The sequence below is a fragment of the Tachysurus fulvidraco genome, chromosome 15, assembly GCF_022655615.1.
Source record: "Tachysurus fulvidraco isolate hzauxx_2018 chromosome 15, HZAU_PFXX_2.0, whole genome shotgun sequence".
Lineage (NCBI taxonomy): Eukaryota > Metazoa > Chordata > Actinopteri > Siluriformes > Bagridae > Tachysurus > Tachysurus fulvidraco.
The window spans coordinates 20820987-20834626 of record NC_062532.1 but is presented as its reverse complement, the minus strand read 5'-3'; the positions used below and the strand labels follow the sequence as shown (position 1 = coordinate 20834626).

At 43.7% G+C, this 13640-nt stretch overlaps 1 protein-coding gene across 4 annotated transcripts; it reads right to left on the bottom strand.

Annotated features, from left to right (window-relative positions):
- Window positions 1-700: 700 nt before the first annotated feature.
- gps1 (G protein pathway suppressor 1) lies at window positions 701-12146 on the bottom strand. 4 transcript variants are annotated; one of them, XM_027178853.2, is made up of 15 exons: window positions 11991-12104; window positions 9563-9715; window positions 8183-8275; window positions 7859-8055; window positions 7426-7590; window positions 6878-7013; window positions 5840-5917; window positions 5692-5752; window positions 4735-4820; window positions 4541-4635; window positions 3429-3534; window positions 3256-3336; window positions 2644-2781; window positions 2334-2468; window positions 701-1204 (listed from the first exon to the last, which is right to left on the bottom strand). In XM_027178853.2, exons 1-15 carry the CDS (start codon window positions 12021-12023, stop codon window positions 1130-1132), a joined length of 1632 nt encoding a protein of 543 aa, XP_027034654.1. In that variant the 5' UTR covers window positions 12024-12104; the 3' UTR covers window positions 701-1129. The 4 variants fall into 4 exon arrangements, with proteins under 4 accessions (XP_027034654.1, XP_027034655.1, XP_027034656.1 ...); XM_027178854.2 differs by having other exon boundaries at window positions 7874-8055; window positions 11991-12102; XM_027178855.2 differs by lacking the exon at window positions 9563-9715 and having other exon boundaries at window positions 11991-12146.
- Between the last annotated feature and the right edge of the window lie 1494 nt (window positions 12147-13640).

Below are 13640 nucleotides of genomic sequence, written 5' to 3'. Positions count from 1 at the left end.
ATAAACCTCTCCTTACAGAAATCCTCATATCAGCAGCTGTAGATTCTTTTAATCCGTTTCCTTATGACTCTGTTACTGAACAGCATTAATAGAAACCTGCGATTTGAAGCTACACTACTATCAGGGCTGCTGTTAGAGGGAATTAATCAACACCTGACCAATTTCAGCATCTGGAAGCTCTTTAAAAGAGCATCACAAACCGGAGCTGCGCATTATTTTTGTAGAAACAGCACGACTCAGACACGAGTACTGGCTTTAACACGAATGTCAGGCTCTCCATGAAAAATTTCTATAGTAACAGTGACCAAGTTAAAATAAAAATAAATAAATAAAAAATGAACAAATATCATACTGTGTACAGTGACGGTTTTAGACCATTAATTCTGTCGTGTTTTAGTCAATTATACATCATAAACAGCTGTGGAATAAGCAGAGTAACAGGAAGGGATGTGCATTTGTGTGAAAGTGATCCATATAGCACACACACACACACGAGATTTCACTAAGATTCATACTGGACTTTTTTCCAACCCTTACCTTAGATCTCTGACCGAAATAAACATTAACGTTGGGATCAGTTGTCGTTCTAGTTTAACCCGAAGAATACTCCAGAATCTTATGGAGATGTTTAATAATCTAATCTAAATCTACTCAGCTAGGACGTACCCACAGAGAGAATAAAGAACGCTGTTAGAAATGGTCTTTTCCAACGTATATTTATTTTAAAAGCATGTTCTGTGATGAGGTTTCTCTTTTTTTTTCTCCAATGTGTAATCAACATTTTGTCACAAGATACAGAGGAAAGTGCATCTCCTTACAAACAACAACAGGCCGGTACAGCGGAAGTGCCATTTCACTTTCTAACCCCACCCCACCCCACCCTCCTTAAATTGTGTGTGTATAATCGTCAGAGCAACAGGATGTCGTCTTCGGCGCCTTTAATACAGACGACGGGTCTCGCCTCACCTCACCCCCCCCCACCCACCCCAAACTTAAATAAAGTCTTTAGATTGTGATTTCATTTTGCATTCTTCAGCAGGGAAACAGAACTGAACTCTAAGATGAGGGTCTACGATGCTCCTGTGGGCCCCCGTGCACGCTCCTTTGTGAGAGGCGATGACTCGAGCACTCACATGTTGGTGCTCATTCGTGTTTGGCTGTTGGCGGGTGTCAGTTCACCTTGGCTGCCTTCTCTCGGAGGAGACTGCGGGAGATAAAAGAGTGAAGATTAGGCTTCCGTTCAAATATATACGATTAACCGATTAGAGTTTTGCTTCCCTCCAACAGACGCCTATGAGGTCACACGTGTAGTAGAACAGTGTGGACAGAAACTTCCTCTGACTGAGTTTAAAAGAGGCACGATAAGAAATTAATCCGTGATGGTTTACCTGATCTGTACGCTTAAAGAGGTACAGTAAGTGTGACGCGCTTGTGTATTTCAGGTGGATGTCAGACAGCGGCAGGAGCGTCGACGTGAGGACGAGAAACGATCTTTGCTTAAATATTTTAGATCTAGAGAAGATATTATATCAATTACCCCTTTTCCTCCAGAAAGAACCGGCTGCTGGTTCAGAGCTAGCGCTGGTGCAAAGTTGGTGCCACTGGCGAACCTTCTAAGAACCGGTTTGCCTTTCCATCGGTTAGAGAGCATCACAGAGCCGAGTCTGACGTCACTGTATACGCGTCACGTTACACAGCAACGTTAGCGCAGCAGCGACAAACACAAACACAACAACAATGGTGGATGTTGCTTTACTGTTAATGCTCATGGCTTTGTGAACCTACATTAACACCCAAACGCGGCGAATCCGACGTGTACGTGCAGCTCCGTGTAATCTGTATAAACGGAGGTTGTAATCGAGAAAGTACTTAACGTTATTTTATCATTAACACAGAAAAACGTTAGCCTTAGCATGTAGCTACCTACTGTCACATGTGCTGATAACTGATCATATTACGGTAAAGTAAAAGTGTATTAAACATTAGTATACGTAAGGTACATTATCAAATGCGCTAACAGTAGCCCCGCCCATAGCCCCACCTCCTGACGCAAGCGGTTCTTAAGTCTAGACCAGCAACGTTTTGGTGCTACTCAAGAACCACTTTTTCTAGTTCAGAGCCGGTGCTTTGGCTGTCGAAAAAGAAAGAACTGTTTCTAAATTAGGCTCCGAACCTGCACCCAGACTGCCTCGGTGGTAAAGGGGCATAAGATCTAGTGAAGACTGTATGTGGACTCCATGAACCCATAGGTGTAAAGAGAGAAGCAAACGGAGAGCAGGGACTCGGTTACGATGCGACAGACGTACGGAGTGACGGTGTAGAATCTGCATTACCTTAACGTGGATCTGGTTACGTAGTACTGCTGCTCTCAAGATCATGGCTTTGGTTCGTCTTTGAAACTCCTTCCCCATCTGCAGTGATTTCTCAAACGTAGTGCTCCTCTGATCCACATCACGTGCATACAAAATCTGCGCACGAACACACGTATATAAATAAAGCTCAGCATAGTGCATATCGAATCCCATTAATTCGCCTATTATTAATTATATAGGCAAAAGTGAACAAGAATTAACACAGCCTGCTTTAGCAGCTCACGTCACAGTAATGCGATAAAGCTGAAAACATTAAATCGTGTGTACGTGCCTTGCTGTGAGAGTCGATACGAGCGTTGATTAGTCCTTCCAGGATCAGCTGAGTGAGTTCATCTTCCAGCGCCGCCACCGTGGTGTTAAACGCCACCGCCATCTTATTCATATCTGCAGATACGTATGGACTGAAGTACTGCATAAAAAAATAAAAAACACACACACACACACGATCCAGGGATTACGACTTTACTATGGAGTTACTACACAAAAGGATATGACCAAACTATAACTATCGATGCATCTAATAAATTAAAATATACAAAAAATAAATAAATAAAATATTTAGTAACCGTTTTTTTTTTTTTTTTTTTTTTAACTTAAGAATAATATGTGAACATGAAAATTTCTAAATGAACGATTTTTATATTTTATTCTTTGGCATAATATTAAAATATCATTACTTTAATATTTTTTTTTTTATTGTAATAGTTTTATTTAACAGAATGAAAGAAATGACCACATTCTGGGGAAACCCCCCCCCCCCAAACTATTACTGAAGTTTGTAATGACACCTGATAAGTTATAGATAAGTGAACCGTTATTTATTTATTACTGATTAACTGAATAACAATTCGGTATTATATTTATTTATTTATTTATTCTGTACCTGTATGAGGGCTCTGTTCCTGATCTGTGTGTACAGTGTTCTTACATGTGGAGCCAGATACATATCTAGGAGGAGATTATCCTAGAACACAAAGAAAGAACACTAACAGCTATGTACATTTAGGGGTAATGACACTTTCCCATAAAAGGTTAGAATAAGAACCTGAACGTTACCTTCATTTCGTCCAGCATTTTCAAACAGGACGCGTATTTCGATTCGTAAAATTTGAAGATAATATCACGCACTTGGGGTTCCAACTCTAAAAATAATTTAAAGGAGCTGCAAAGAAACGTGTGACATCGTTAATAGGTAAAATACAAGCAAGTCCCACAGCAGGGAAATTTGCATAATTACAGAAGCAAAAGCGATAACAGCTTAAAAAAAAGAACAATATCAATGTAAGATGACTTAAAATTATAAAAGATATTATCGAGAGAATGCTTTAAAGGTGGGGTCGCCGATGTTCGAAAGCCGACGTCGACATATAAAATCACCAAAACTAACACACCCTTAACCCAAACGGGTCCCACCCCTGTATCGATAGCTCCGCCCACACATACGTACGTAACCCGGGCGACTAACAGAAAGAAATGTCTTTATCATAGCTGAAGTGAAGCACAATACGATTGTAGATAAACAAACAAGCAAAAATGCCACACAAGCATAATGATGTAAAGGACAAAGGCATATATTAGTTCTGTGTAACAAAGCAAAACCAACGTTACTCACCTATCGAGAAGGAAAAAAGCGCCTCGGCGTCTTAAGTAAAGTCGGCCACATATTCACAGGTCGGAGTTTCCCGAGTCGATAACTCCTGAGCTAAACGCTGTTACTACACAAAACGCGGTTGTAGCTGCCTCTCTACATTACTACGATAGAAAAGAGGTGTTATTTGTGTAGTAACAGTGTTTAGCTCAGGAGTTATTGACTCGGGAAACTCCAACCTGTGAATATGTGGCCGACTTCCTGCTCCTTCAGTTCTCTCCAGCGCTGGAAAGCTGATCCTATATTAACACGTCCTACTTCTTGTCCTTATCGTAAGTCTTTCTTCGCTTCCTTTATTTGTTTTTATCCTCCATGTCAATGTTAAAACCGCTTTCTGCTAATGTCGCTAATGTTCTGCTCATTGGCTACACGTTTGTTTTGTTTTTGTTTCGTTTGGCGGCCCGACTCAGTTTTCTGAAGCATTTCTCAAACAACTGAGACCGCACCTTTAACCTTCAAGCAATTAGACAAAAAAGGGGACCTTTGGCATGGCGTTAAAGTGAAAAATGTTTCTTCGCACCTGCTTGAGATGACGTTACGCTGCAGCTCCTGCCTATCGAACGTAGCCAAAGCGCACAGTCCTCCGTAAACTGCTACGTTACTAGGGGAAAGAAGCTGCAAAAATATTCAGAAAGAACAGGGATGATGAATATCAGCTGCACCGGAACTTTTAGGGAAAAGTTAATGGAAGCTTTTAATTGGAAAAAGACAAACCTCTGGGAAGTCGCAGTGGTCAAAAGAAGCCTGCAGGAAGCACTTGGCAGCAGGTTTATATTTTCTCGAGGCGAGTTCTGCCAATCCTGTAGTAGGAAAGAGAGCGGTGGGGTTTTTAAAAACTTCCTGACAGTCCCAGTAAAGGAGGTAGTATACAGTATGTGCAGCTGTCAGTTCTAGAGAAGAAAGCATGGCCTTTGTGCCCATCAGTCTTTGTGATCTTATGCCCCTTTTCCACCGAGGCAGCTTGAGTGCAGGTTCGGAGCCTAATTTAGAACCAGTTCTTTCTTTTTCGACCGCCAAAGCACCGGCTCTGAACCAGGAAAAGTGGTTCTTAAGTAGCACCAAAACGTTGCTGGTCTAGACTTAAGAACCGCTTGCGTCAGGAGCTGTGGGCGGGGCTACTGTTAGCACATTTGATAATGTACGTTACGTATACTAATGTTTAATACACTTTTACTTTACCGCGATATGATCAGTTATCATCCCACACGACAGTAGGTAGCTACATGCTAAGACTAACGTTTTTCTGTGTTAATGATAAAATAACGTTAAGTAATACAGATTACACGGAGCTGCACGTACACGTTGGATTCGGCGCGTTTGGATGCCAATGTAGGTTCACAAAGCCGTGAGCATTAACAGTAAAGCAACATCCGCCATTGTTGTTGATGTGTTTGTCGCTGTTGCGCTAACGTTGCTGTGTGACGTGACACGTATTCTGGTGGAAGAGGGGTTCAGGTCTGTGTACGTCATTCTCAGTGAAGCGGCCTTCGTTTCTAACACATGCCTAACCGTGTCTATACATTTAAATCATAACACATCACATTGTAACTGCTGTAAGTAGCTGGATGGTCTGTTTTTAAATCATTCATACATCAGAACATGGTTCACACGGTCAGTTAAATGGACCGACACTGCGACTCGAACAATATAAACTTGAGGAAAACTGCATACCTGCAGCACATTTGAGTTTGGTGAGAACAGCTTGGTTTTGACTATCTCTCTCCCCTCGTTGCTGTGATAAAAGAAAAAGACATTTTTACACCTCCTCGTTCTTTACTTATGGATTTATTTTGTAACCGAACGGACATTTTCGACCAACCTCTGCTATCTCTGGAGTCGATTCGGCCTTGCTGACGTAGCTTAGTACGTGAGACCAGTTCTGGAGGTAAACGCTAACCTGTAAGGAAAACAATCATGAGGATAAACACGGTACACGATAATTAAAGCTAGGAAATATGGCTGAGCGATAAAACGATAACGATATGTATCGCGATAGACACGTGATCGATATCAATAAAAAACGTGTTCGATATTTTTTATTCTTTGTCGGAAGAAAACAGGTCGCGAAGTTTGGTTGCATTAACAAAGGCGCTCGCTCTCTGGTAACCTAGCAACGTAGGGAGTGACACGCTAACAGCCAATCGTTTAACAGTGTCATTTAATATCGTTAATACGGTCTGCTGGATTCCTCTTCAGTAACTGGCAACTGATGCGCGGGAAATGAGCCGCAGCGAGCAAGGAAATTGTAAATAAAAGAGGAAACATCAGCGCGCCGGTACGGCAGTTTTTTAGATATTATAAGTCTGACCGTAGTCACCAGAAGGTGAACAGCTAGTGAACTTCCTCACACTAAACCTGCACTAAATTCTCAAAGTTTTTATGTTTATATTTAACACTCTGCACTATTTTATTACACTTTATTAAACATTTCCTTTCATTTCGCACCTTAAATGTTAAGAGATAATCGTTAAGTGTTCATTGTGACTTTAGACTCATGTTTACATTATAATTATTGGAGGTTTCCTGGTTGTCGACGTTTCTGTCTTAATAACTGAGGGGATTCTGATCAGAAGAAGGTGAAGTTTACAATAAAAAGGTTTAAATCTTATATTTTTCTCCTGGTCCTTATTTTAAATGGGTCATAAAAAATAATCGATAATTAGCGATATCGACCGATACGAAACAGATATCGTGATACGGTTTTCAGCCGTATCGCCCAGCCCTACTAGGAAATGACGTCGATGTTAACTTTTAACACGGCGGGTTCGCTCCAACCTCCCACTGCTAATTTATAACAGAAAGAAAAAGAGAGAGAGAGAGAGAGAGAGAGAGAGCTTGTGAAGAAATCTCGTCCCACCTTGATTACGTTAAGACACATGTTGATGACGTGCTTGGCGCTTGTGCAGTAGTCTCTGGCTCTGGAGTAACACTTGAGGGCGTTGCTGAGATCACCACAGTCCAGGTAATGATCTCCAAGATCATCATGTCCCCTCCTAAACACATCACAGAGCTTCTCATTAAGCAGGGCCACTGAATATAACCATTATATTACATTATGTAATAACCTTTCTTGTCCTGTAGACAATTTGTAATTTGTTTATGAATAGATTTAGAATATACGCGAGTCCTCTCTGAATAAACTGTTACTAGAGAAAGAGTGCGTAAATGTAAGCCTGTGATTTGTAGCAGGATTACTAAAAAGCTGCAGTTGTAGAAAAATAAAATCTACACTTCAAGACGTGGTGGAAAAACAACAACAACGTATAAACGATACCTGGATGAGTCTTACAGGCTGAATGGACCCTGGCTAAGTGGCACTACTGTTCACCTCATACAGCTCTCGGACGATAATGCTAGATAAATAAATAAATAAATAATAAAACGACTACGATGATGACGGAGTACCTGATGCTTTCTTTGATGGAGTTTCCCTTGTAGTTCTTTAGATCGGTGTCGAGTTTCTCCAGCTTGAGCAGGGCTTTTTTCCGAGTTGATTCGGCCCAGGCTGTGTCGAGGGGTGGAGGCTCCACTGCTCCTTCAGGAACGGCGTCTGGCACTCCCTGCATTTCCCTGAGGACGGACAGATGGACGGACGGAGACACAGACAGACAGACAGACACACACACACACACAGACACACACACACAGACACAGACACAGACACTTTGTATTTACAAATAACTGGCAACAGTATAACAGCAATTCTTTTACACCAGTTTTTCTAGACCACTGATTAAAGTCACTGAATGTTGAATATGAAGCTCAGGTTATTGTTTTTATTTTAAACATGATTACATTAACACAATAATTTTGTAATAGAGAATTAAAGACGATTTACAGGAGTTGCTCTTGCCTTGTGGCTTCGGTGAGCTTGCGATGGATCTCCTCGTAAACGTCAACGTTAAACGTCCTTTGGACGAAAGACAAGGCCATCTTCAGGGCTTCCACACGTAACTGGGGGCAGTGATCGGCGATGAACTGCAGCCGCTCGATCCTCATCAGCCCGCTGTAGCTGGACGCGTACTGCTCCAGATCCTGTAGGAGGAATGAAACCAAAATGGATGCTCTGTATATTAAACAAAAATATATATTATATATATTCAACATATTAACTTTTTTTTTTCATGTGATTAGATTTACTTGAGGTTTATTCAACACGTACCAGGGTGGGATTTTCCACAATGTAATTGGTGTCAGGAGCATTCTGCTGGTCTTCCTGAGGGTCGGCATCGATCTGCATGGGCTCTACTGACCCCTGTGTAAGAACACAATAGTACTGTGGTCAGAGTGACACACACAACATCACACATTCATCTCATTCTTCAGCTGAGAGAGAGAGAGAGAGAGCACGAGAGAGAGAGAGCGCGAGAGAGCACGAGCGAGAGAGAGAGAGCACGAGAGCACGAGCGAGAGAGCACGAGAGCACGAGCGAGAGAGCACGAGAGCACGAGCGAGAGAGCACGAGAGCACGAGCGAGAGAGCACGAGCGAGAGAGCACGAGAGCACGAACGAGAGAGCACGAGCGAGAGAGCACGAGCGAGAGAGCACGAGCGAGAGACGGCGAGAGCACGAGCGAGAGACGGCGAGAGCACGAGCGAGAGACGGCGAGAGCACGAGCGAGAGACGGCGAGAGCACGAGCGAGAGACGGCGAGAGCACGAGCGAGCGAGAGAGCACGAGCGAGAGACCACGAGCGCGAGAGAACGAGCGTGCGAGCGAGTGAGAGCGAGAGCGCGAGCGAGTGAGAGCGAGAGCGCGAGCGCGAGCGAGTGAGAGCGAGAGCGAGTGAGAGCGAGTGAGAGCGCGAGCGAGAGCGAGAGCGCGAGCGAGAGACGGCGAGAGCACGAGCGAGAGACGGCGAGAGCACGAGCGAGAGACGGCGAGAGCACGAGCGAGAGACGGCGAGAGCACGAGCGAGCGAGAGAGCACGAGCGAGAGACCACGAGCGCGAGAGAACGAGCGTGCGAGCGAGTGAGAGCGAGAGCGCGAGCGAGCGAGAGCGCGAGCGAGTGAGAGCGCGAGCGAGTGAGAGCGAGAGCGCGAGCGAGTGAGAGCGAGAGCGAGTGAGAGCGCGAGCGAGAGCGCGAGCGAAAGCGCGAGCGAGTGAGAGCGAGCGAGTGAGAGCGAGAGCACGAGCGAGTGAGAGAGCAGAGCACGAGCGAGTGAGAGAGCAGAGCACGAGAGAGGGAACACGAGAGCGAGAGAGCACGAGAGAGGGAACACGAGAGAGCAGAGCACGAGAGCGAGAGAGCACGAGAGCGAGAGAGCACGAGAGCGAGAGAGAGAACACAAGAGAGAGTACATTTGTACAAATTTGTAAATTCAACTTTCAGTGGTCCGTTCTTCACAACCCTGAGTTCAGCACATGGCATGAAATCCAGTAAACAATGAAGCATGTCTTTACAAATAAGACACACACACACACGTATACACACACACACAAACATGTACACGTACACAAACACGCACGCGCAATCACTGGCTGTTCGACTCTGAATTGAACCTTGATCCACGTCAGTGGAAAAGGCTTGTGTGCGTGTTACCTCCAGGACTAGTGAGCATGCGGAGAGACATAAGGGGAGCAAGAAGTCTCTGGAGAGAAATGCATGGAGCGTGTTGGAGGAAGACGCAGAATTATATCTGCTCCTGTCCTGACCCTGCTCTGCACTTCCCCTCAACACTGACCCTGAACTCATCTGCAAGAAGCAAAGCAGTCAACTGTGTGAGTGTGTGAGCGAGAGAGAGAAAGAGAGAGAGAATAGGAGGAACGATGTGATGATCACAGTACACAGCTTCAACACCTCAGTAAATTCCACTTAAGCCTAAAGAAGGACTTTAAAAATCATGTCTCGTTTCTGATCTGGAAATAAATGATGATTTTTTTTTTTAAATAATCCACAAATTATGTACATATTAAGTAGTGGCGTTTATTAGAACATACTGCATTATCTTTGTATACCATAGTAGAGAGGCTAAGTAACAGTATTGATCAAAGTGGAGTTTGACACAAAGCTATGATCTAGCTCAAGAAGAATGTCATAACCCAATGTGTTATACACCAAGTGCACCTAGATACACTGATCAGCCCTAACATTAAAACCTTCTCCCTCTTGCACAAGTGAGGTCTTGTGGAGTTCACAGTTGAGACATGGACTCTACAAGACCTCTGTGTGCTGTGGTATAGCACAGAGTCCTATAAGGTCCGAGATGGAGATACGGAGCTATGGATTTGTTCAACGAGTACCACGGATACGCAGTTGGATTGAGATATGAGGGATCTGTAGGCCAAGACAACACCTTCAGATCGGTCACGTTCCTCAAACTATTATTGCACAATTTTAAAAGAAAAAAATATCAAAACACGGACAATAGTGTAGTCACGAAGGTGTGTACTTGGCCTGCAACAATATTTAGGTAGGTGGTACGTGTCAAAGTATATCATCCGCATGAATGCAGTACCCAAGGTTTTGCAGCAGAACATTGTCCAGTGTATCACACTGCCTCCAGCAGCTCACCACCTTCCCATAGTGCATTCTGGTGGCATCTCTTCCCCGGGTAAGAAACGTACACTTGTCCTGCTGACCACGCTACGTAAAAAGGAAAATGAGTTGCTTCACCTGGATACTTCCTTGCAGCATTTCTTTAGGTACCAAGTACTGCAACAAGTAACAAGTACCAAGTAAAGGAGCTGTTTTGGAGATGGTCTGAACAATTGTCTTGCCATCACTGCAGAGGCCTTGTCAGTCACTCAGACTCTTATTCTTGGACATTTTCCCTCCTTTCAACACATCAACTTTGAAAACCGACTGTTCATGTGCTGCCTAATTTACATTTAATGTTATTTACTTCACCTGTCAGTGGTGTAAATGTTATCGCTGATCTCTGTGTGTGTGTGTGTGTATATGTGTGTGTGTGTGTGTGTGTGTGTGTGTGTGTGTGTGTGTGTGTGTGTGCACAGCCAAAATGTCAATTACATTCAAAGGAAAAAAGATGGGTCAAAAATTAACAGCAAGCTACCCACAGGATAAATCTTACCAGGCTTTACAAATGCATGACGACATTTAAAAAATAATAATAATAATAATAATAATAATAATAATAATAATAAAATAAATAATAAAAATAAATAAATGTGCTTATGGGTTATTTTACATTTATGTTTCTGTCATTTATCAGATTCCTTTTTAGAGCGACTTACATCATCTCATTTTATACAACTGAAGGTTAAGGGCCTTGTTCAGGGGACCAGCAGTGGCAGCCTGGTGGAACAACCTGAACAAGGTTAAGGGCCTTGTTCAGGGGCCCAGCAGTGGCAGCCTATTGGACTTCATTTTATACAACTGAGGATTAAGTGCATTGTTCAGGGGCCCGGCGGTGGCAGCCTAGTGGACGTGGGACTCGAACCCACAACCTTCTGATTGTTTGCCCAACACCTTAACCTACCTCTCTAGCTCATTTCAGCCCCATATAACTCAATACAAGTCGCACTACAAAAGGAGAGATTATTTTTTTCCGTACAACGCGTTAAAAACAGCTCAACAACGACGATAAGTAAGTAAGAGTTCCCAGATTCACCAGCAGTCATGTCAGTTAGCACAGCGGCTAAGTCACCAGCAGTGCACACGAATGAGCTTCGCTAACACGGCTGCAACCTTCACAACAAGTCACTTTTCACATTTAACGTCTAAAGCGTTGTGTGTTCGCGAAATCCGAAGGTATAAACGTTATAATGCAGAGTTACAGAGCCACAGAGCTCGAGCTGCGGCCCGCTATGAGCAAGATTAGCAATTAGCATGTAGCATAACGACCAAAGCTAACGCTAGCAGCACTAAAGCCCAGGGACGGTTTGTTGTTGCTGAGAGTTCAGATGATATCATCACGCAGAGACGTGTTTAAACTCGTCCACATTCACCACACGGCACATTTGTATGTAAGGACGTGTTTAAAAGCGTTTATCCGAAAGAGTTTTACCTGAAAGTTAAAGACCTGCACGGGCAGAGGCATCTCCTCCTGTTTCTCTGCACTAACCAGCAGCGAGCGCACACGAACACATCCGGGGCACGAGCGTGCGTGGGACCCGACGCCCTGCGTGATGACGCCCGGGCAGCGCGCGCAGACATTTTTTTAAGGCGTGTGCGGCAAAATATTTGTTTTCGTTTTTGTTTTTTTATCACGATTAACCACGTTATGTACTGACAGTTTCCAAAATAAAAGTGGGGTATGAAAATACCCCCCCCCCCCTTGAATAATTAAATAAATAAATAAATAGAGTAATAGAAAGACAGACTGACCAATGTAAGTGACTGATTGGTTGATTGGAGGTTTGACTAATTGGTTCAATGACTGACTGATTGTCTGACAAAGTGATTAGTTGACTGACTGACTGACTGACTGAACGATTGGTTGTCTGACCAAGTGACTGGTTGACTGACTGACCGATTGGTTGTCTGACCAAGTGACTGGTTGACTGACTGACCGATTGGTTGTCTGAACAAGTGACTGGTTGACTGACTGACTGATTGTCTGACCAAGTGACTGGTTGACTGACTGACCGATTGTCTGACCAAGTGACTGGTTGACTGACTGATTGTCTGACCAAGTGACTGGTTGACTGACTGATTGTCTGACCAAGTGACTGGTTGACTGACTGACTGACTGAATGATTGGTTGTCTGACCAAGTGACTGGTTGACTGACTGACTGATTGGTTGTCTGACCAAGTGACTGGTTGTCTGACTGATTGATTGGTTGTCTGAACAAGTGACTGGTTGTCTGACTGATTGATTGGTTGTCTGAACAAGTGACTGGTTGACTGACTGATTGTCTGACCAAGTGACTGGTTGACTGGCTTACCAATTGGTTGTCTGACCAAGTGACTGGTTGACCGATTGGTTGTCTGACCAAGTGACTGGTTGACTGACTGACCGATTGGTTGTCTGACCAAGTGACTGGTTGACTGACTGACCGACTGGTTGTCTGACCAAGTGACTGGTTGACTGACTGACCGATTGGTTGTCTGACCAAGTGACTGGTTGACTGACTGATTGTTTAACCAAGTGACTGGTTGACTGACTGACTGATTGGTTGTCTGACCAAGTGACTGGTTGACTGATTGTCTGACAAAGTGACTGGTTGAATAACTGATTGTCTGACCAAGTGACTGGTTGAATAACTGATTGTCTGACAAAGTGACTGGTTGAATAACTGATTGTCTGACCAAGTGACTGGTTGACTGACTGGCCGATTGGTTGTCTGACCAAGTGACTGGTTGACTGACTGATTGTCTGACCAAGTGACTGGTTGACTGACTGACCAATTGGTTGTCTGACCAAGTGACTGGTTGACTGACTGATTGTCTGACCAAGTGACTGGTTGACTGACTGACCAATTGGTTGTCTGACCAAGTGACTGGTTGAATGACTGATTGTCTGACCAAGTGACTGGTTGACTGACTGACCGATTGGTTGTCTGACCAAGTGACTGGTTGAATGACTGATTGTCTGACCAAGTGACTGGTTGAATGACTGACTGACTGAATTTCATTACATTAAAAAAAAAAACATTGCAAAGACTAAATCTTATTAGAGAGTGAACAGATGTTTGTCTTATTGCTTTAAATATA

Bases quoted from the DNA above. Each gene is read 5' to 3' on its own strand.
- gps1 (XM_027178853.2), bottom strand. From the start codon at position 12,023: ATGCCTCTGCCCGTGCAGGTCTTTAACTTTCAG. The intron at 7,014-7,425 runs GTACTCCGTCAT...TGATGTGTTTAG, and splicing joins TCCATCAAAGAAAGCATCAG to GAGGGGACATGATGATCTTG. The intron at 3,337-3,428 runs GTAACGTTCAGG...TTTGTGTTCTAG, and splicing joins AAATGCTGGACGAAATGAAG to GATAATCTCCTCCTAGATAT.